This window comes from Macaca thibetana, chromosome 16, assembly GCF_024542745.1.
Source record: "Macaca thibetana thibetana isolate TM-01 chromosome 16, ASM2454274v1, whole genome shotgun sequence".
NCBI classification, from domain to species: domain Eukaryota; kingdom Metazoa; phylum Chordata; class Mammalia; order Primates; family Cercopithecidae; genus Macaca; species Macaca thibetana.
In genome coordinates this window covers 52,021,717-52,043,574 of record NC_065593.1, presented here as the reverse complement: position 1 = coordinate 52,043,574, position 21,858 = coordinate 52,021,717, and the positions used below count along the sequence as shown (strand labels likewise).

The following is a 21,858-nucleotide window of genomic DNA, read 5'->3' as shown; positions in this document are numbered from 1 at the left end:
TTGCTACAGTGCATCATGATGTTGATTTATTAGAGCTACAGTGACGACATGCTAGACCTAAGCAGGACCTGGAGCTCATTGCTTAAGTAGGCTTCCCAGGCTTTCCTGCACAGAGTTCACATAGAAAATGAAGATGTTGTCCAACACCCCAAGAAAAGGGAAGGGAAGAAGCAGCTTGCTGCAGGATGCGTTGCCTGCAGGCTCCAGCCAGCGCTGAAGGGTCCTGATCCAGCACACCTATGGCCTGTTATAGCCACACGAGTCTATTTTAACTTACCATATCGTGAATGAGGAAGCTCAGGCCGAAGGCTGAAGTGGGTGGATCACTTGAACTCAGGAGGCATAGGTTGCAGTGAGCTAAGATCTTGTCGCTGCACTCCAGCCTGGGTGACAGAGTGAGACCCTGTCTCAAAAGAAAAGAAAAGAAAAGAAAAGATCCTGCTCTTCCAGCCATTTGTGCTTCTCTGCTTTCACAAATACTTTTTTTTTTTTTTTTGAGATGGAGTTTTGCTCTTGTCACCCAGGCTGGAGTGCAATGGCGTGATCTCGGCTCACTGCAGCCTCCACCTTCTGGGTTCAAGCAATTCTCCTGCTCAGCCTCCTGAGTAACTGAGATTACAGGCGCCCACAACCATGCCTGGCTAATTTTTGTATTTTTAGTAAAGATGGGGGTTTCACCATGTTGGCCAGGCTGGTCTTGAACTCCTGACCTGAGGTGATCCACCCACCTCAGCCTCTCAAAGTGCTGGGATTACAGGCTTGAGCCACCATGCCTGACCAAAACTTAAAATGTTTTTTTTTTTTTTTTTTTTTTTTTTGAGACGGAGTCTCGCTCTGTCACCCAGGCTGGAGTGCGGTGGCCGGATCTCTGCTCAGTGCAAGCTCCGCTTCCCGAGTTTACGCCATTCTCCTGGCTCAGCCTCCCGAGTAGCTGGGACTACAGGCGCTCGCCACCTCGCCCGGCTAGTTTTTTGTACTTTTTAGTTTTCACCGTGTTAGCCAGGATGGTCTCGATCTCCTGACCTCGTGATCCACCCGTCTCGGCCTCCCAAAGTGCTGGGATTACAGGCTTGAGCCACCGTGCCCGGCCAAAATGTTTTAAAAAAATTAAATAGAGTTGGGTCTTGATATGTTGCCCAGGCTGGTCTTGAATGCCTAGCCTCAAGCGATCCTCCCATGTTGGCCTCCCAAAGTGCTGGGATTACACGCGTGAGCCACTATCCCCAGCCTGAAATATTTTCTAATATGGTAAAATATATATTTCTTTTTTTTTTTTTTTTTTTTTTTTTTTTTTTTTTTTTTTTTTTTTTGAGGCGGAGTCTCGCTCTGTCGCCCAGGCTGGAGTGCTGTGGCCGGATCTCAGCTCACTGCAAGCTCCGCCTCCCGGGTTCCCGCCATTCTCCTGCCTCAGCCTCCCGAGTAGCTGGGACTACAGGCGCCCGCCACCTCGCCCGGCTAGTTTTTGTATTTTTAATAGAGACGGGGTTTCACCGTGTTAGCCAGGATGGTCTCGATCTCCTGACCTCGTGATCCGCCCGTCTCGGCCTCCCAAAGTGCTGGGATTACAGGCTTGAGCCACCGCGCCCGGCCTAAATATATTTCTTACATAAAGTTTTAATATGTTATCATATTTTGTAAATTGATCTTTTTAAGTATCCGGGATTAAGTTATTATTCCTTTATTCCTACAGCTTCCATTATTTATTTTATTATTATTATTTTTTGAGATGGAGTCTCACTCTTGTCGCCCAGGCTGGAGTGCAATAGTGCAGTCTTGGCTCACTGCAACCTCCGCCTCCCGGGTTTAAGCGATTCTCCTGCCTTAGCCTCCAGAGCAGGTAGGATTGCAGGTGCCTGCCACCATGCCTGGCTTATTTTTGTATTTTTAGTAGAGACAGGGTTTTGCCATGTTGGCCAGCCTGGTCTTGAACTCCTGACCTCAGGTGATCTGCCCACCTCAACCTCCCAAAGTGCTGGGATTACAGGCGTAAGCCATCATGCCCAGTCTGCTTCCATTATTTTTATATGTATGTTGAGAATTTTAGTCCATTTGGATTTAATTGATATTTATTTATTTATTTATTTATTTATTTTTGTAGAAATAGAGTCTCTCTGTTGCCCAGACTGGAGTGTAGTGGCATGATCATAGCTCACTGCAACCTCGAACTCCTGGGGCTGAAGCAATCCTGTTGCCTTAGCCTCCCAGTAGTAGGTAGGACTACAGGTTAATAACACAGTGCCAGGCAAATTTTTAAATTAAAAACTATTTAGCATATTGTTATTAGGCATTAACATTTGACATGATTTTTAGTTTCCTGCTATAATTATGTTTGTTAAATCAACACTGTAGGCTGGGCGCGGTGGCTCACGCTTGTAATCCCAGCACTTTGGGCGGCCGAGGCAGGCAGATCACGAGGTCAGGAGATGGAGACCATCCTGGCTAACACGGTGAAACCCTGTCTCTACTAAAAATACAAAAGATTAGCTGGGCGTGGTGGTGGGCACCTGTAGTCCCAGCTACTGGGGAGGCTGAGGCAGGAGAATGGCGTGAATCTGGGAGGCGGAGCTTGCAGTGAACCACGATCGCGCCGCTGCACTCCAGCCTGGGCGACAGAGCGAGACTCCGTCTCAAAAAAAAAAAAAAAAAAAGTCAACACTGTAAAGTTATCAGAATGGTAATTTCACACTCTAGTTGAAGACAGGAGGCTGGGTTCAGTGGCACATATGTATAACCCCAGGACTTTGGGAGGCTGAGGTGGGAGGATCCCTTGGGGCCAGGAGTTTGAAACCAGCCTGGGCAACATAGGAAGACCCTATCTCTACCAAAAAATAAAAATAAAATAAAAACCACACATGGTGGCTCCTGTCTGTGGTTCCAAATATTTCCAGGAGTTCAAGGCTGCAGTGGGCTATGATCATGCCACTGCGCTCCAGCCTGGGTGACACAGTGAGGCCCAATCTCTAAAAGGATACGGAAAAAAAAAGAGAGAGAAGATAATCGCTTTTTAAGGATATTTTAAGTCCTTAACACTTTGCACTAATGACAAGTGTTTCGTTTGCTTGTTTTGGAGCTCTTGTTTTCTGATCCCTGGCTGGCCTGCCCCTCTGGCTTCTTTCTTTTCTTTTTTTTTTTTTTTTGAGACGGAGTCTTGCTCTGTCACCCAGGCTGGAGTGCAGTGGCCGGATCTCAGTACACTGCAAGCTCCGCCTCCCGGGTTTACGCCATTCTCCTGCCTCAGCCTCCCGAGTAGCTGGGACTACAGGCGCCCGCCACCTCGCCCGGCTAGTTTTTTTTTTTTGTATTTTTTTAGTAGAGACGGGGTTTCACCATGTTAGCCAGGATGGTCTCGATCTCCTGACCTCGTGATCCTCCCGTCTCGGCCTCCCAAAGTGCTGGGATTACAGGCGTGAGCCACCGCGCCCGGCCTCCTGTTTTTTTTTTTGTTTTTTTTTTTTGGTGGGGGGAACAGGGTCTCAGCTGGAATGCTATGGTCCGATTTATAACTCACTGTAGCCTTGACCTCCTGGACTCAGGCGATCCTCCCACCTCAGCCTCCTAAGTAGCTGGGACTACAGGTATATGCCACCATGCCTGGCTAATTTTTTTTTTTTTTTTTAGACAGAGTCTCACTCTGTTGCCCAGGCTGGAGTGCAGTGGTGCAATCTTGGCTCACTGCAACCTACACCTCCTAGGTTCAAGTGATTCTCCTGCCTCAGCCTCCCAAGTACTAGGATTACAGGCATGCACCAATGTGTCCAGCTAATTTTTGTATTTTTAGTAGAGACAGCATTTAGCCGGGCGCGGTGGCTCAAGCCTGTAATCCCAGCACTTTGGGAGGCCGAGACGGGCGGATCACAAGGTCAGGAGATCGAGACCATCCTGGCTAACACGGTGAAACCCCGTCTCTACTAAAAAAATACAAAAAGCTAGCCGGGCGAGGTGGCGGGCGCCTGTAGTCCCAGCTACTCGGGAGGCTGAGGCAGGAGAATGGCGTGAACCCGGGAGGCGGAGCTTGCAGTGAGCTGAGATCCGGCCACTGCACTCCAGCCCGGGTGACAGAGCGAGACTCCGTCTCAAAAAAAAAAAAAGAGACAGCATTTTACCATGTTGGCCAGGCTTGCCTCGAACTTCTGACCTCAAGTGATCTGCCTGCCTCAGCCTCCCAAAGTGCTGGGACTACAGGCGTGAGCCACCGCACTGTGTCATGTGGCTAACTTATATATATATATATATATTTGTTTTTTTTTAGAGACAGGGTCTTGCTATGTTGCCCAGTTAGTCTTCAACTCCTGGGGTCAAGTGATCCTCCTGCCTCAGCTTCCCAAATACTGGGATTGTAGGTGTGAGCCACTGTGCCCAGCCTAAACACAAAAGGTTTAACACGAATCATTATATTTATATAAGCCTAATGGAATGAGGGCCGGGCATGGTGGCTCATGGCTGTAATCCCAATATTTGTGAGGCCAAGGCAGGAGGAACACTTGAAGCCAGGAGTTCTAGACCAGACTGGGCAACATAGCAAGACCCTATCTCTATAAAGAAATAAATATTGGCCTTTTAGGAATTCATAACTCTGTTTCTTTCACTAGTTAAGGATTTAAATAGTATTAGCTGGTGCTTCAATTATTTGTAAGCCACAGTTAGCACACTTTAGTTCAATAGCATCTCAGGGTGAATATTGAGTCCCTGCCAGTAACAGATCAATAACATTTTATTTCTGATTTTGTTTGAAAGAAAACCTTATGATGGGTCGGGCACAGTGGCTTATGCCTGTAATCCCAGCACTCTGGGAGGCCAAAGTGGGTGAATTGCTTGAATCTAGAAGTTCGAGACCAGCCTGGGCACCATAGTGAAACCCCATCTCTATGTTAACAAAAAAAAATTGATTTTTAAAAGGAAACTTTAGGCCAGGCAGAGTGGCTCACACCTGTAATCCCAGCACTTTGGGAGACCAAGGCAGGTGGATCACCTGAGGTCAGGAGTTCGAGACCAGCCTAACCAACATGGTGAAACCCCATCTCTAGTAAAAATACAAAATTAGCTGAGCATGGTGGCACATGCCTGTAATCCCAGCTACTTGGGAGGCTGAGGCAGGATAATCACTTGAACCTGGGAAGTGGAGGTTGCAGTGAGCTGAGATCGCACCACTGTACTCCAGCCTGGACAACAAGAACGAAACTCCGTCTCAAAAAAAAAAAAAAGGAAACCGTATGATGATTTCATTTCATATGTGTCTGGGTTTGCTTTTTCTCCCCCAGATGATGTGTTTGTTTCATCAGTTGGTTAAGCATATGTATGGCACAAGTATATGTGATATGTTTCTTTCCTTTGTATTGGAAAATAATTAATTTTACCAAGTATTATTTATGTTCCCAAGTGATTGTTAGAATTGAGTAATGCAAAAGACTGATAATAGGAATCTGGCTTCTATTCAACTTGAAAAAGAGGTATTGGTGCCAATGGTAAACTCCTTATCTGCACTAGCAGAGAGCTGGTATTGTACACATTTCCCTGAAACAGAATATCTAAATGGACTCTGTGTCCTTTTGAATGTATCACAATCTTAGAATAACAGACTCCTCTAGAAGCCCAACCCCTTATTTTACAAACCCCTAACCTCCATCAGACACAGGTGTTCCCCTTCCAGTTTTTCTCTCCTACCTTGTCCAGCCTCCATTATAGCCCTAATCACACAGTAACATGATGAGTTATTTACATTAACACATAAACAATGGAATGAGCAATTCTTCAGCCATACTATATCTTGCTCATCTTTGTTGTCTTCAGCACTTAGCACAATGCCTGGAACTTACTACCTACTCAATAAGTATTTGTTGAGCAACAGAATGATGAAACTGACAGAAACCAGGGACAGGAAGTGACCTGCCCAAGATCACAAATCTAGTAACGACATTCTGAGAGATAGGTTATGATAACATTTTAATTACATTGCATTGCTTGGAAACACATAGCAAGAGGCCAGAACAGAGCTGGATCTTGGAATAAAGTTTTGATGACAGGTTATTGACAGAATTAAAATTCATGACTGGGCACAGTGGCTCACACCTGTAATTCCAGCACTTTGGGAGGCCAAGGCAGGAGGATTGCTTGAACCCAGGAGTTTCAGACCAGCTTGGGTAGCATAGAGAGACCCTGTCTCTACAAAAAAGAAAAAAATTAGACAGGCGTGGTGGTGTGCACCTGTAGTCCCAGTTACTTGGGAGGCTAAGGTGGGAGGCTTGAGTCTGGGAGGTTGAGGCTGCAGTGAGCCATGATCCTGCTACTGCCTTCCAGCCTGGATGACAGAGTGAGAACTTGTCTCAAAAAAAAAAAAAAGGAGAAATTCATGTGACAGTTCACAGCATCAAGAGTTGACTCTGTCAGCCGGGCACAGTGGCTCACACCTGTAATCCCAGCACTTTGTGAGGCTGAAGCAGGTTGATCACCTGAGGTCGGGAGTTCATGACCAGCCTGGCCAACATGGTGAAACCTTATCTACTAAAAATACAAAATTAGCAAGGCATGGTGATGCACGTCTATAATCCCAGCTACTAGGGAGGCTGAGGCAGGAAATTCACTTGAACCTGAGGTTGCAGTGAGCAGAGATCACGCCACTGCACTCCAGCCTGGGCGACAGAGAAAGACTCCATCTCAAAAGAAGAAAAAAAGAGTTGACTCTTTCGTCTATCTTCAGAGTTTTATTTTTTTAATTCCTTAGTTTTGTTTTTCTTGCTAATGCTGTACCTTAGGAATGGTGGGTCCATGTTTACAGACAGGTGAAGCCACCTTGGTTGTTTTTCCCATGGCGTGATCTCTGTTCACTGCATCCTCTGCCTCCCAGGTTCAAGCGAATTACCAGCTCAGTGGTGGCTGCAGACTTTGAGAAGGTCAAAGTGACCCAGGAAATGTAATCTGGCCAGTGGCCGGGTGGCAATTGTCACTGAGCTCAGCAGAGTCTTCCCTGAAGACTTTCCAGAAAATCTCTGCTCCAGGAGGCCTCAAGATGCTGACTCTGGCTCTTCTACTGACAGCTGGAGTGTGTGTGTGTGTGTGTGTGTGTGTGTGTGTGTGTGTGTGTGTGTGTGTATGTGAGAGAGAGAGAGAGAAAGACAAGAAGGGAGAAGGAGGAATACAGAACAGAAAAGACATGGCCTAGCAGACCTAGGGGAATTTTGTTTGTTTGTTTGTTTGAGACAGAGTCATGCTCTGTCGCCCAGGCTGGAGTGCAGTGGCTTGATCTTGGCTCACTGCAACTTCCCTCTCCTGGGTTCAACTGATCCTCTCGCCTCAGCCTCCCAAGTAGCTGGGATTACAAATGCATACAACCATGCCCAGCTTTTTTTTTTTTTTTTCCAAGATGGAGTCTTGCTGTGTTGCCCAGGCTAGAGTGCAGTGGTGCCATCTCGGCTCACTGCAACCTCCGCCTCCCTAGCTGGGATTACAGGCTCCTGCCACCATGCCTGACTAATTTTTGTATTTTTAATAGAGACTGAGTTTCACCATGTTGGCCAGACTGGCCTTGAACTCCTAACCTCAAGTGAACCACCAGCCTTGGCCTTCCAAAGTGCTTGGATTACAGGTGTGAGCCACCATGCCCAGCGGGAAGTCTTTTTTACCCACTGTTCCAAAGTGTCAAAGTGAGCACTAGTGTCACCTAGATGGCCACAGGGAAAGGTATGTAAGGTCTGCCCTAGACCCATAAGTGGGAGTGTCTGGGTGTGAGTGAAGGGAGGGCCTGTATCAGTCTCAGAGAGGAGTTCTGCCTTGATTGGTCATGATGAGCCTGCTGCCTGTGACAACAGCAACTGGCTGGACTCTCTCGCTCTCTCTCTCTCTCTCTCTCTCTCTCTGTCTTTCTCTCTTTCTCTCTCTCTCTCTTTCTTTTCTCTTTTTTTGAGACACAGTCTCGCTCTGTGCCCAGGCTGGAGTGTAGTGGCGTGATCTTGGCTCACTGCAACCTCCACCTCCCAGGTTCAAGTGATTCTCCTGCCTCAGCCTCCCTAGCAGCTGGGATTACAGGTGTGCACCACCATACTCAGCTAATTTTTGTATCTTTAGTAGAGACGGGATTTCGCCATGTTGGCCAGGCTGCTCTCGAACTCCTGACCTCAGGTGATCTGCCTGCCTTGGCCTCCCAAAGTGCTGGGATTATAGGCATGAGTCACCATGCCTGGCCAAAGTGTCTTCATTTCTTACCATCAGGAATTGTGAGCATTAAGTTGGGATCCCAAGGATAGACTTGATGAGTGGAGAACATCTTGAAATTGTTTGCAAATCTATGTGTCCATTTCTTTCTTTTTTTTTTTTTTTTTTTTTGAGACGGAGTCTCGCGCTGTCACCCAGGCTGGAGTGCAGTGGCCGGATCTCAGCTCACTGCAAGCTCCGCCTCCCGGGTTCACGCCATTCTCCTGCCTCAGCCTCCCGAGTAGCTGGGACTACAGGCGCCCGCCACCTCGCCCGGCTAGTTTTTTGTATTTTTTAGTAGAGACGGGGTTTCACCGTGTTAACCAGGATGGTCTCGATCTCCCGACCTCGTGATCCGCCCGTCTCGGCCTCCCAAAGTGCTGGGATTACAGGCTTGAGCCACCGCGCCTGGCCTGTCCATTTCTTTTTGGGAAATGTCCATAGCAGATTCTCAAACAGATCTATGAACGAACAAAAGTTAAGAACTTTTGGTGTAGGGCAAAAGAGAAGGAGCATGTGCATTTATAGCGGCGTTGTGGTTCACATAGCAGGAACACCAGTGATTGGAGTCTGGCAGTGTACTCATGCTCATTTTGATGGCCTAGGGCCTATGGATTAACAGCCGCTACATCACCAGATAACAGTAGTTACCTGAGGCATGTTCAAAAGTATCTCTGTGGGCTAGAGATAGTAGTCTGGAACCTGCTGAGTGAGCTGGTGGCAACTGTAAAGAAGTCAGAGAAATCAGTACTGTGTGGGCCAAGCCCAGTGGCTCACACCTGTAATCCCAGCACTTTGGGAGGCAGAAGCGGACAGATCACTTGAGTTTCAGAGTTTGAGACCTGTCTGGGCAGCATGACGAAACCCCGTCTCTACTAAAAATCCAAAATTAGACAGGCATGGTGGCAGGTGCCTATAATCCTAGCTACTCAGGAGGCTGAGGCAGGATAATTGCTTGTACCTGGGAAGCAGAGGTTACAGTGAGCCTAGATCACACCACTGCACTCCAGCCTGGATGACACAGCAAGACTCTGTCTTAAATAAATAAATAAATTAATTAATTAATTAAATTAAATTAAACAAATAAAATAAAATAAAAAATTAGCCAGGCATGGTGGCATGTGCCTCTAGTCTCAGCTACTTGGGAGTCTGAGGTGGGAGGATGGCTTAAGACTGGGAGGCGGAGGTTGAAGTGAGCAGTGATCATGCCACTGCACTTCAACCTGGGCAACAGAGTGAGACCCTGTCTCAAAAAAAAAAAAATACTATGCACATAAATACTATGCATCCAAAGGAACATAGCCAGTAGGAATAGAGCGGTCACTGTTGGGAGGTCGCTAAACACAATTTGTTGTCAGAGGAAACAGAGAGTATTAGGTTATTCTCAGGCCAGATTCAATTTATGCCTCACAATGAGGGCCGAGTCACAAGGATTTCCAAGGAACCACACTAGACTTCAGTTTAAGGTTGTCTCCTGGCTCAGGGTAGGTGACCCTCTTGAGCCGTATTGCCTATGATTGTGTCTTAGAAGCAGAAGTAGTAACCTGGCCTTCTTTAGCGCCTTGACCTAAACTCCATTCTGTCCATCTCTACTTCATCCTTTCTGGGTACCCTGGGGACCTAGTACCTTTCTGTACCATCCCTGTGGCCAGTGTTATCTGTGATTCATTTCCATCCTTGGGGCCCAGGCTGATGGGGTACTCTTTTTTTTTTTTTTTTTTTTTTTTTGAGACTGAGTCTTGCTCTGTCGCCCAGGCTGGAGTGCAGTGGCGCGATCTTGGCTCACTGCAACCTCCGCCTCCTGGGTTCAAGCGATTTTCCTGCCTCAGCCTCCCGAGTAGCTGGAATTATAGGCGCATACCACCATGCCCGGCTAATTTTTGTATTCTTTTCTCTTTTTTTTTCTCTTTTGAGACAGAGTCTTGCTCTGTCGCCCAGGCTGGAGTGCAGTGGCGCGATCTCGGCTCACTGCAAGCTGTCCCGGGTTCATGCCATTCTCCTGCCTCAGCCTCCGGAGTAGCTGGGACTACAGATGTCTGCCACCACGCCTGGCTAATTTTTTGTATTTTTAGTAGAGATGGGATTTCACCATGTTAGCCAGGATGATCTCGATCTCCTGACCTCGTGATCCGCCTGTCTCGGCCTCCCAAAGTGCTGGGATTACAGGTGTGAGCCCGCAGGCCCGGCCTAATTTTTGTATTCTTAGTAGAGACGGGGTTTTGCCACGTTGGCCAGGCTGGTCTTGAACTCCTGACCTCAGATGATCCACCCACCTCAGCCTCCCAAAGTGCTGGGATTACAGGTGTGAGCAACTGCCCCCGGGTATTCTTTATAGAGCCATTTCCAGAACTTGAAATCTATGTGGGCACCACAGAAAATTTCAGGGAGCAAATTTCTTTAGGTTCAGAAATCCTAAAGAAGGATGAGATATAGAGGGAATGGGAATTCTCAGGGAGTACTGTGTGTCAGGGGAACGAAGACGGACAACCTTCAAGTCTTTGGGTGAGATTTAGGGCTGTTTGGTTCAGCATTTGCCTCATTAGCCCAGTTGTAGGTTGAGGATCACCGAGGACCTCTCTCAGCTCCTCACCACCTCCTTCTGGCTGTCTCTTGACCATGGCTGTGCTCCTGTTCATTGCAAAGTTGTCTTAGAGGAACACATCCAGTTGGCAAATTTTATTCTGTGGGTGACCTTCCAGCTGTGCCAGTTCTGACCACACCCTTTTCCCGACTGACTTTGCAGGTCAGGCCTTGGAACTGCCATACCTTCCGCTGATAATCTGTTTTACACAGCTGTCTGCAGATCCAGTTCATGACTCATGACTATTATTTGATCTGGCAGGATGTAGAATACTTGTAGTCACCAGTTTGTTTCCATTCAGGTGCTAATGGCATCTTGTATAATGTGTCCATTGGGAAAATTTCCAAAGGATCAAATATCAGAAATTCAGCTACATCAAGCCATTTGGTTTCTGATACTATAAGCTATTTGGTATAAGGATCTTGGAATGGGCCAGGCCTGGTGGCTCTCACCTGTAATCCTGGTACTTTGGGAGGCTGAGATGGGCAGATCACTTGAACTCAGGAGTTCGAGACCAGCCTGGGCAACATGGAGAAACCCTGTCTCTACAAAAAATACCAAAATATTAGCCAGGTGTGGTGGTGCACGCCTATAGTCCCAGCTACTTGGAAGGCTGAGGGAGGAGAATTGCTTGAGCCCAGAAGGTCAAGGCTACAGTGAGTCGTGATCATGCCACTGCACTTCAGCCTGGGTGACAAAGCAAGACCCTGTGTCAAAAAAAAAAAAAAAAAGAATCTTGGGATATCTTATGTTATGCAGGAATTTTAATAAGTTAATTTATAGTTGGAGAAATTACTTCTTTTTCCCCGTTTTCCACCTCCTCTCTGAGAACAGTCTAGGATTAACATCTCAATATTCCTGATCCAATGTGGTCAACTCATTAATTTGTCATGGGGTGTGCTTTTATTTGATTATGTGGCAAGTCTCTTAATGTCTTCTCGTTAATGAAAAGAGGAGGACTAAAAGTTATGGCCTTGACATCATTTTTTCATTTGTTCACAAATGTATTTTGAACAGCTACAATGTGCAGGGCCTGTGGTAGATAACAGGTAGATAACAGGGAAATAGAGATAAAGACACCGTCCCAGCCCATAAGACACTGTCCCACCTCAGCCCCCCAAGTAACTAGGTACAGGTGTGTGCCACCACACCCAGCTAATTTTTTTATTTTTTGTAGAGACAGAGTTTCACCATGTTGCCCAGGCCGTTCTCAAACTCCTGGGCTCAAGCAATCCTACTGCCTCGGCCTCCCGAAGTGCTGGGATTACAGGTGTGAGCCACTGTGCCTAGCTGGACAAGTTATATTTTGCAACATTTTATTTTGAATTTGAAAAAACAAATGAAAGCATATGATTATATGCAAAAATTACGTTTATGTTCAGCAGTCCATCCCTAGCATTTCAAGTATTTACTCATCCCTTTAAGAGTTTCATTGAGGCCAGGCGCGGTGGCTCAAGCCTGTAATCCCAGCACTTTGGGAGGCCGAGACAGGCGGATCATGAGGTCAGGAGATCGAGACCATCCTGGCTAACACGGTGAAACCCCGTCTCTACTAAAAAATACAAAAAACTAGCCGGGCGAGGTGGCGGGCGCCTGTAGTCCCAGCTACTCGGGAGGCTGAGGCAGGAGAATGGTCTAAACCCGGGAGGCGGAGCTTGCAGTGAGCTGAGATCCGGCCACTGCACCCCAGCCTGGGCGACAGAGCAAGACTCTGTCTCAAAAAAAAAAAAAAAAAAAAGAGTTTCATTGAGGCCAGGTGTGGTGGCAGCCACCTGTAGTCCTAGCTACTCGGGAGGCTGAGGCAGGAGGATTATACTTGATCCCAGTAAATTTTTTTTTTGAGACAAAGTCTCACTCTTGTTGGCCAAGCCCAGAGTGCAATGGAGCGATCTTGGCTCACTGCAACCTCTGTCTCCTGGGTTCAAGTGATTCTCCTGCCTCAGCCTCCCAAATAGCTGGGATTACAGGTGCCTACCACCATGCCTGGCTAATTTTTGTCTTTTTAGTAGAGACAGGGTTTCACCATGTTGGCCAAGCTGGTCTCGAACTCCTGAAGTCAGGTAATCCGCCCACCTTGGCTTCCCAAAGTGCTGGGATTACAGGCTGAGCCCAGGAATTTAAGACCGTACTGAGCTATGATCATGCCACTGCACTCCAGCCTGGGTGACAATGTGAGACCTTGTCTCCTGAAAAACAAACAAACAAAACAAGACAAACAAACATAAAAACAAAAAAACAAGACTTTTGTTGAAATACTTTACATCCATTTATATTGCATATAATGTATACATTGTATATTATAAATATATATTTTATACTTGTACACTAATTAATATAGAAAGTTCATTTAGAATGTTGACTTTTCTTGTTGGTCATGGTATGAAAAATATTGAACTTGTTTCTTTGCTTGATATTCTTTTGTAGTTCTAAACTTGAATCAAATATATCCACTATTTTTTTTTTTTTTTTTTTTTTTTTTGAGATAGGATCTCCCTCTGTTGCCCAGGCTGGAGTGCAGGGGCTCAGTCATAGTTCATTGTAGCCTTAAACTTCTGGGTTCAAGCAATCCTCCTTGCTCCAGCCTCCTGAGTAGTTAGGAATACAGGCACCTGCCACCATGCCTGGCTTATTTTTGTGGAGACAGGGTCTCGCTATGTTGCCCAGGCTGGTCTCAAACTCCTGACCTCAAGTGATCCTCCCGACTTGGCCTCCCAAAATGCTGGGATTACAGGCATGAGTACCCAGCCTCCACCTGTTTTTGAAATAACCCTAAACCCTCATGTCTCCCATAGTTTTCAGAAAGACAGTAAAAGTGTCTGAAATAAGAATGTACTGATCTCCACCACCAAGCAGTTAGATTTCTCCTTCTGTTCTGTTATCATCATCTCTGCTTTTCATATCTACCTTATTGTCATTTACCATCTGTGACCACTTTACCTCTAGCTTCTTTTCCTGTTTACTCTTCCACTTATTTACACTTAAAATATACTTCTTTCTGATTATAAAAGTAATACATATTCATTATAGACCATTTGGAAAATAGAGAAAACAAAAAGAAAGGCCAGGTGCAGTGGCTCATGCCTTAATCCCAGCAATTTGTGAGGCCAAAGCAAATGGATCACTTGAGGCCAGGAGTTTGAGATCAACCTGGGCAATATAGTGAGACCCCATTTCTAGAAAAATATATAAAATTTAAATTAGCCAGGTATGGTGGCACCACCTGTAGTCCCAGGTACTTGGCACACTGAGGTGGGAGGATTGCTTGAACACAGGAGTTCAAGGTTAACATGAACTATGATTGTACCACTGTACTCCAGCCTGAGTGACAGAACGAGACTGTCTCTAAACAACAACACCCCCAGAAATCACTGAATGTTTTTTTCACTTAAAAAGGTGCCAATTTACTAAATGGTGCCGATTTACATTTTAAGCCAGCTTCAGACAAAGTATCCTAAAACACAGATTTTTATTTGTTTTTTTTTTTTTTTTGAAACGAGGTCTTGCTCTGTCACTCAGGCTGGAGTACAGTGGTGTGATCTCAGCACACTGCAACCTCTACCTCCTGGGTTCAAGTGATCCTCCCACCTCAGCCCCCCAAGTAGCTGCGACCACAGGTGCACACCACCATGCCCTGCTAATTTTTAAATATTTTCTAGAGACGGGGTTTTGCTATGTTGCCCAGGCTGTTCTCAAACTTCTGGGCTCAAGCAATTTCACTGCCTCGGCCTCCCAAAGTGCTGGGATTACAGGTGTGAGCCACTGCACTGGCCCTAAAACACAGATTTCATCATGTCCCTTCTCACTTAAGAACCTGCAACTGGCCGGGTGCGGTGGCTCACGCCTGTAATCCAAGCATTTTGGGAGGCCGAGACGGGCGGATCACGAGGTCAGGAGATCGAGACCACCCTGGCTAACACGGTGAAACCCCGTCTCTACTAAAAACACAAAAATTAGCCAGGTGCGGTGGCGGGTGCCTGTAGTCCCAGCTACACGGGAGGCTGAGGCAGGAGAATGGCATGAACCCGGGAGGCGGAGCTTGCAGTGAGTGGAGATAGCGCCACTGCACTCCAGCCTGGGCGACAGAGAGAGACTCTGTCTCAAAAAAAAAAAAGAACCTGTAACTGAGCCCAGGCCCAGAGGCTTATGCCTGTAATGCCAGCACTTTGGGAAGCTGGGGCAAGAGGATCTCTTGAGGCCAAGAGTTCGAGACCAACCTGGGCAACATAGGGAGACCTTGTCTCTAGAAATAATTTAAAAAATTAGCCAGGGCCGGGCGCGGTGGCTCACGCCTGTAATCCCAGCACTTTGGGAGGCCGAGGCGGGCGGATCACAAGGTCAGGAGATCGAGACTACAGTGAAACCCCGTTTCTACTAAAAAAAATACAAAAAATTAGCCGGGCGCGGTGGCGGGCGCCTGTAGTCCCAGCTACTCAGGAGGCTGAGGCAGGAGAATGGCGTGAACCCGGGAGGTGGAGCTTGCAGTGAGCCGAGATTGCGCCACTGCACTCCAGCCTGGGCGTCAGAGCGAGACTCTGTCTCAAAAAAAAAAAAAAAAAAAAAAAAAAAAAAATTAGCCAGGCATGGTGGCGCGCACCAGTGGTCCTAGCTACTTGGGAGGCAGAGGCAGGAAGGTAGCTTCAGCCAAGGCTGAAGTGAGCCATGATTGTGTCACCCATACTGTAGCCTGGGCAACAGAGACCCTGTCTCAAAAATAAAACACAAAAGGCCGGGCACGGTAGCTCATGCCTGTAATCCTAGCACTTTGGAAGGTCGAGGCAGGTGGATCACCTGAGGTCAGGAGTTCAAGACCAGCCTGGCTAATATGGCAAAACCCTGTCTCTACTGAAAATACAAAAATTAGCTGAGTGTGGTAGCGTGCGCCTGTAGTCCCAGCTAATTGGGAGGCTGAGACAAGAGAATTGCTTGAACCTGGGAGGCGAAGGTTGCAGTGAACCGAGATCGTGCCACTGCACTCCAGCCTGGGTGACAGGGCGAGACTCTGTCTTGAATAAATAAATAAATACCCCCAAAACAAACTTTAATTCAGGTTGTATCACCTCGGAGCACTTCTTAGTGGCTGTGGAGGAAAGAGTGTATTGATTTGGCGCCAGAGGACACAAGGTCTAGTGTCTTTTATGTACCAGCTGTGTGATGTTGGACAAATTACTTAACCTCCCTGAACTGATTTCCTATGATGATAAATGACGAAAAAAACCTCCCTCAAAAAACTCAGATAATGAATGCATGTGCAAGTGCATCGTGCAGGGTAAAACACTATTCAAATGGTAACAATGCTATGTCACCCCTCTAGTAAAAGTGGGAACCCCCTTAGTAGGGTGAATTGTGAAGCTTAGTGCTGGGCAACTCAATCTCCGTTTTTAATAAATGCTTGCTTAATTCATGAACAAATATCTATCAGGCCTTAATTCACCCCTGATTATTTATATGTACTGCTTTGCAATTTTCTAATCGTTCTCCGTGGTGGTCTTTCATTTAGGGTGACCAACTGTCCTGGTTTTCCTAAGTCTAAGGGAATGTGGGGATTTCTGGGGAGGCGGGGGTGTGGTTCTTATTTTATTTCTTTAATTTTTTGTCCCCATCATGGAATGTTTTTTGGTTTTTTTGGAGTGGCCAGGGTCTCACTCTCTTGCCCAGGCTGGAGAACAGTAGCATGATCACAGCTCACTGTCACCTTGACCTCCTGGGTCAAGCGATCCTCCCACCTCAGCTTGTGGAGCAGCAGGGACCACAGGTATGCACCACCATGCCTGGCTAATTTAAAAACTTTTTTTTCTTTTTTTTTGAGATGGAGTTTCGCTCTGTTGCCCAGGCTGGAGTGCAGTGGCACAATCTCGGCTCGCTGCAACCTCTGCCTCCAGGGTTCAAGCAATCCTCCTGACTCAGCCTCCCAAGTAGCTGGGATTAAAGGCCTGCCACCACACCTGGCTAATTTTTGTATATTTCATAGAGACAGGGTTTCACCATGTTGGTCAGGCTGGTCTGGAACTCCTGACCTCAAGTGATTCACCTGCCTCGGCCTCTCAAAGTGCTGGGATTACAGACGTGAGCCACCGCACCTGGCCAAATTTAATTAAATATTTTAATAAGTGATGTATTAGTAATTCAGAATATCAATTTCAAATATTTCTGTTACCTTCCGAGGGCAGCCCCTTCCCTGCTTGAGATACCTGAGAAGGAATGGAAAGGGAGCAAGTGCTGGGAGCGGGCATTACTTGGGGGTGGGTTGTATGTTGGATTTCAATGGACTCTCCACTGAGGAGCCCATTTTCTTTTTTTTTTTTTTTTTTGAGACGGAGTCTCCCTCTGCCGCCCAGGCTGGAGTGCAGTGGCCGGATCTCAGCTCACTGCAAGCTCCGCCTCCCGGGTTCACGCCATTCTCCTGCCTCAGCCTCCCGAGTAGTTGGGACTACAGGCGCCCGCCACCTCGCCCGGCTAGTTTTTTGTATTTTTTAGTAGAGACGGGGTTTCACCGTGTTAGCCAGGATGGTCTCGATCTCCTGACCTCGTGATCCGCCCGTCTCGGCCTCCCAAAGTGCTGGGATTACAGACTTGAGCCACCGCGCCCGGCCGAGGAGCCCATTTTCTAGGGAGATCTAGAATATTTGCAACTGGCAGAGAGCAGGATAAGGCTTAATGGACTGACCCACCACTCTTTGTCCAGTGCCTCTGCTCGCCACGTGTTCCCCACCCACCGCGTGTGCTTGCCACCGCTTCACGTCTCACTTTCCAAAGTTACAGCTTCTAAGTTTCAGATTCATTTACACAGTTCTATTTTTGCCTATGTGCTTCCTGATATAGATCTCCGCGTCATGCATGTTTGAGGGTCCCTGGGATCACATCCCACTGAAGTCTAGGAACATTAGCTTTAAACAGCTAATTTTCTCTTATTTAGTTGCAGAGAAGTTCCTGTTCCAGGCTTGAGCACTGGCCCGCCTCCAGGCTTTCTCTCTGTTTCTGCAGCAGTCCTTGTCTCTCAGCGGGGACAGTCTCTTCTGTGGCTTACAGTCTCTCCCACCACAGGGACTTTTCACTACCAGCACCACCTGCTGTCCTGATTCCCAGAGGCCTCCCTCCCTTTCCACCTGGCCTCTGAGCTGCCCTCTAGTTGACACACTTTGGGGTTTGCAGGCTGGCCAAGAACAGGGAGGGGCTGCCCTGGTTTGGGGTGATGGGTGATCTGGAAATAGCCTTGGGGGAGGGATCTGGTTCTGAAGTTAGCACTGAAGGCTTTGTCTGTGCTGGTAATGCCTGATACTTAGCCACCAGGAAAAGGAGGTGTCTTTGCAGCTCCATTTCTCCCCCACAGGGCATGTATTCACCCCTCTGGGTTGGTGGCTGTAGTACTAACCAGACATAACTTTTATTCTAGACTACCTGGTGTTTTCTCCTGCTCAGGGCTTTACATGCTACTTTACTGGATCCTCCAAAGGAGGGCCTGGGGGTTGCTTATGGCCTGGAGGTGGGCCAGGTGGCCACTCACATACAGCAGCCTCAGTACTTGTGCCAGTTTGTGATCCCCCACTCAGCACCAGCACTCGTGCAGATGCCTGGCACAACTTATGCAAGGTTGGTCTTCAAGGGAAGGGGAAGGAAAGGAGAACTGAGGCAAGGAAACTAGTGGTACAGAAGTAGGAGGAGGAGCTGAGAAAGGACCAGGTGCACACTGGTTTTCACTGAAGTCATCTTCCTTCCTTTTGGGAGAATAGGCAGCTGGTTCACACCAACCAGGCTGGCTCTCCCTGAGTCAGCCCCCTGAAGACACTGGCAACTGATAGTGACAGGCTGGTTGTCTTGGCTGTGATGTTAACAGGCTCATGGCCTCTCTGCCACCCCTCAGTCAGCCTAGGGCCTGGCTTCTGATGGCTTGTTCTCTGCCCATCAGTCCTGAAAGGGTCCCCTCTGTTCATAGGGGTCTGGCCTGTATATTCTCTCTGTTCACATGTAGAACTTTATGAAAGATAAACAGGTTCATACTTACCTGGCAGGGGGGATAACTATGAAAGATAAACAGGTTCATAGAAGGAAAATTATATTCCCAGGCCAATAGTGAGCAAGTACAGTTGTCTCTTGGTACCCACAGGGCATTGGTTCCAGGACACCCAAGAATGCCAAAATCTGCAGATGCTTAATTAAATAAAATGTTTTAGAAAAAATAAAATATGGCCATGGCTCATGCTTGTAATCCCAGCACTTTGGGAGGCCGAGGTGGGTGGATCATTTGAAGCCAAGAGTTCGAGACCAGCCTGGCCAACATAGAGAAACCTCTTATCTATAAAAAATACAAAAATTAGCTGGGCATGGCGGCGCATGTGTGTATCCCAGCTACTAGAGAGGCTGAGGCACAAGAATTTCTTGACCTGGGAGGAATAGGTTGCAGTGAGCCGAGATGGCGCCACTGCACTGCACTGGGCAACAGAGTGAGACTGTCTCAAAAAAATCAGAAAGAAGAAACTATATAAAATGGTATAGAATTTACACATAACCTATGCACATCCTCCTGTATAGTATTTTAAATCATCTCTAGATTACTTGTACTACCTGATACAAGGTAAATGCTTGTAAATCATTGTTCTACTGTATTGTTTTTATTTCTACTTTTATTGCTATTATTTATTATTATTTTTTTGAGACAGTTTTGCTCTGTTGCCCAGGCTAGAGTGCAGTGGCGTGATCTTGGGTCACTGCAAGCTCCGCCTTCTGTGTTCACGCCATTCTCCTGCCTCAGCCTCCCGAGTAGCTGGGACTACAGGCGCCTGCCTCCACGCCCGGCTCATTTTTTATTTTTTTGAGACGGAGTCTCACTCTGTCTCCCAGGCTGGAGCACAGTGGCACGATCTCAGCTTACTGCAAGCTCCGCCTCCTGGGTTCACACCCAGCAGCTAGGACTACAGGCGCCCCCCACCACGCCCAGCTAATTTTTTTGTATTTTTAGTAGAGATGGGGTTTCACCATGTTAGCCAGGATGGTCTTGATCTCCTGACCTCGTGATCCACCCGCCTCAGCCTCCCAAAGTGCTGGGATTACAGGCGTGAACCACCGCATCCGGCCTTATTACCGTATTTTAAAAATTAGTATCTACCACTTCATAGGGTTGTTGTGAGGATTCAACAAAATAATGTACTTCTCACAGCATATGTGTGCATGTTAGCTGTCACTACGATATATCTTTATGGTGTATAAGAGCCTAATGGGGTCCTGACAATCTACTATGCTCTCAGGATAAAACCTGCTTTGCCCTTTTTATCCTGAAGATTTAGGTGGTGTGTGCCTGTGATCCCAGCTACTTAGGAGGCTGAGACAGGAAGGATCGCCTGAGCCAGGGAGGTCGAGGATGCAGTGAGCCGTGATTATGCCACTGTATTCCAGCCTGGGTGACAGAGTGACAGCAAGACCCTGTCTCAAAAAAAACAAAAAAACAAAAAAAAAACCCAATCCTGGAGACTTAGGCCCCTATGTATTTACTACCTCCCTGCAATCTTCCACCAGAAGTAGAAGGCACCGGCCATTTAAATTACTGGCGACCACTTGAGAAGAGAATTATGGTGCCTTAGCTATGGAACCACTTATGATCCTGCTTACAGTCTAGGCTTTAGATTTGGTCTATTGACTTGACGTTGCTAGACTCCAACTGCCTGAAACGAGCAGCTCTCCTGGACTGCTTGCTAGAAACTTAGAGGTATTAGGTTGGATTCCATTGCTTGTTCATGGCCTAGTGGCAGGGGTGGTGGCCTTGAGCCTGAGGTTGTGGTTAAAAAGACACTCTGAGGTGGAAACATGAAGCTGGTGGAATATTCACCTGATACGGTGAGGGTGGGAGGGAACAGGGACCCAGAAAGGGTCAGACAGAGAACAAAGTAATATCTGTGGGCCTTTTTACCCTGGAAAGGAATTTCAGGTGGGTCAAACCCCATCAGTGTTCTCCAAAACTAGGCAGAAGAAAAACCTGGGGGAAGCTGGTGGTTCAGAATTGAAGATGCTGGAAGTGGGCGAGGACCCTGTCAGAGTGATGGAGAAAGAACAGGCATCCCCCCACCCCCGGCATCTCCAGAACCCAAAGGCTTTAAAGGGACCAGTGACTTGATTTATATCCAGTGCTTTATTAAAGATAAATAGTCTTATAAGAGGAGAAGTAAATGTGTTCACAGGCCAACAGAGAGTGCATGTTTATGAGAAAGAGATACGTGAGGTCCCTGATCTGTGCTCTGAAGGAGTAGTCAGTCAGGCAGGGCCTGGGCCAACCAGTAAGGCAGATAAGGGTCCCTGTCCTGGGGGACTCACTGCTCCTGGGTGCCCCAGGAGATGTAGTCTGGCCGTGTGGCCGCATGGTACTCATCGATGAGCTGCTGCACAATCTCCCTGGATGTGTCCATCTCATCAAAGTTGTCCTTGAACATGTCCTCCTTGCGGAACTGCTCCAGGAAGGCCTCCCGCTTCCGCAGCTTGTCATACTGGCGACAGGTTCTCTCGAAGAGCTTGGGGTGTGCAGAAAACAGGGGTTACAAAGAACTTAAAAGAATACTATGGCCCAGAAAGACAGGGAACCAGGGCTGGGCCATGCCTACAGCAAAAAAGCTAGAAGCAGGGCCAGCAGATGCAGAGACGTGAGGTATAGTCAGGAAACTGATTCAGGGAAAAAAAGATGCAAACTGTGAGACTCACCGAGGAGATGCTGGTGTGGTTGGCCATCATGAGCCCACTGACCCGGTGGGCCGAGGGCAGGTAGGGAGACTTCCTCGACAGGGCCACTTGGATGCTGGCGGGGCCCCACGGGATGAAGTTGGCCAACTTCCGTTCCCGAATCCTCTGCAGGCTCTTGTGGACCTGGGGTGGGCACACGAGCAGTGGAGGTGGCCTCTCCTCTACCCCTGCGGGTCCAGGGTGCGGGATGAAGGGGCCTCCCCTACCTGGGTGGGGTCCACCTCTCCCTGGATGATGTTGAGGATGGCGATGTAGCAGTGGTTGGTCTGGCGGTCTCGGCCTGTGGACACCATCACGTTCTTGGGCTGCAGCAGCCGCCTCATCACATCCAGGACCGTGGTCTTCCTCACGCTGGCCACCTGATGGGACAGTGA

At 47.6% G+C, this 21,858-nt stretch overlaps 2 protein-coding genes across 2 annotated transcripts in view; one reads left to right on the top strand and one right to left on the bottom strand.

Annotated features, from left to right (window-relative positions):
- The window catches only part of PSMC3IP (PSMC3 interacting protein), a 146,736-nt gene that overhangs the window by 82,145 nt on the left and 42,733 nt on the right, over positions 1 to 21,858 (top strand). The gene's annotated exons all lie outside the window — the stretch shown is intronic.
- TUBG1 (tubulin gamma 1) overlaps positions 20,864 to 21,858 on the bottom strand; it is a 70,384-nt gene continuing 69,389 nt past the window's right edge. The window contains exons 10-12 of the mRNA XM_050762747.1: positions 21,691 to 21,843; positions 21,446 to 21,607; positions 20,864 to 21,258 (exon numbers count right to left, since the gene is read on the bottom strand). Of these exons, the coding sequence (XP_050618704.1) occupies positions 21,061 to 21,258; positions 21,446 to 21,607; positions 21,691 to 21,843 (513 nt within the window). The 3' untranslated portion in view covers positions 20,864 to 21,060. The remainder of the gene's footprint in view (positions 21,259 to 21,445; positions 21,608 to 21,690; positions 21,844 to 21,858) is intronic.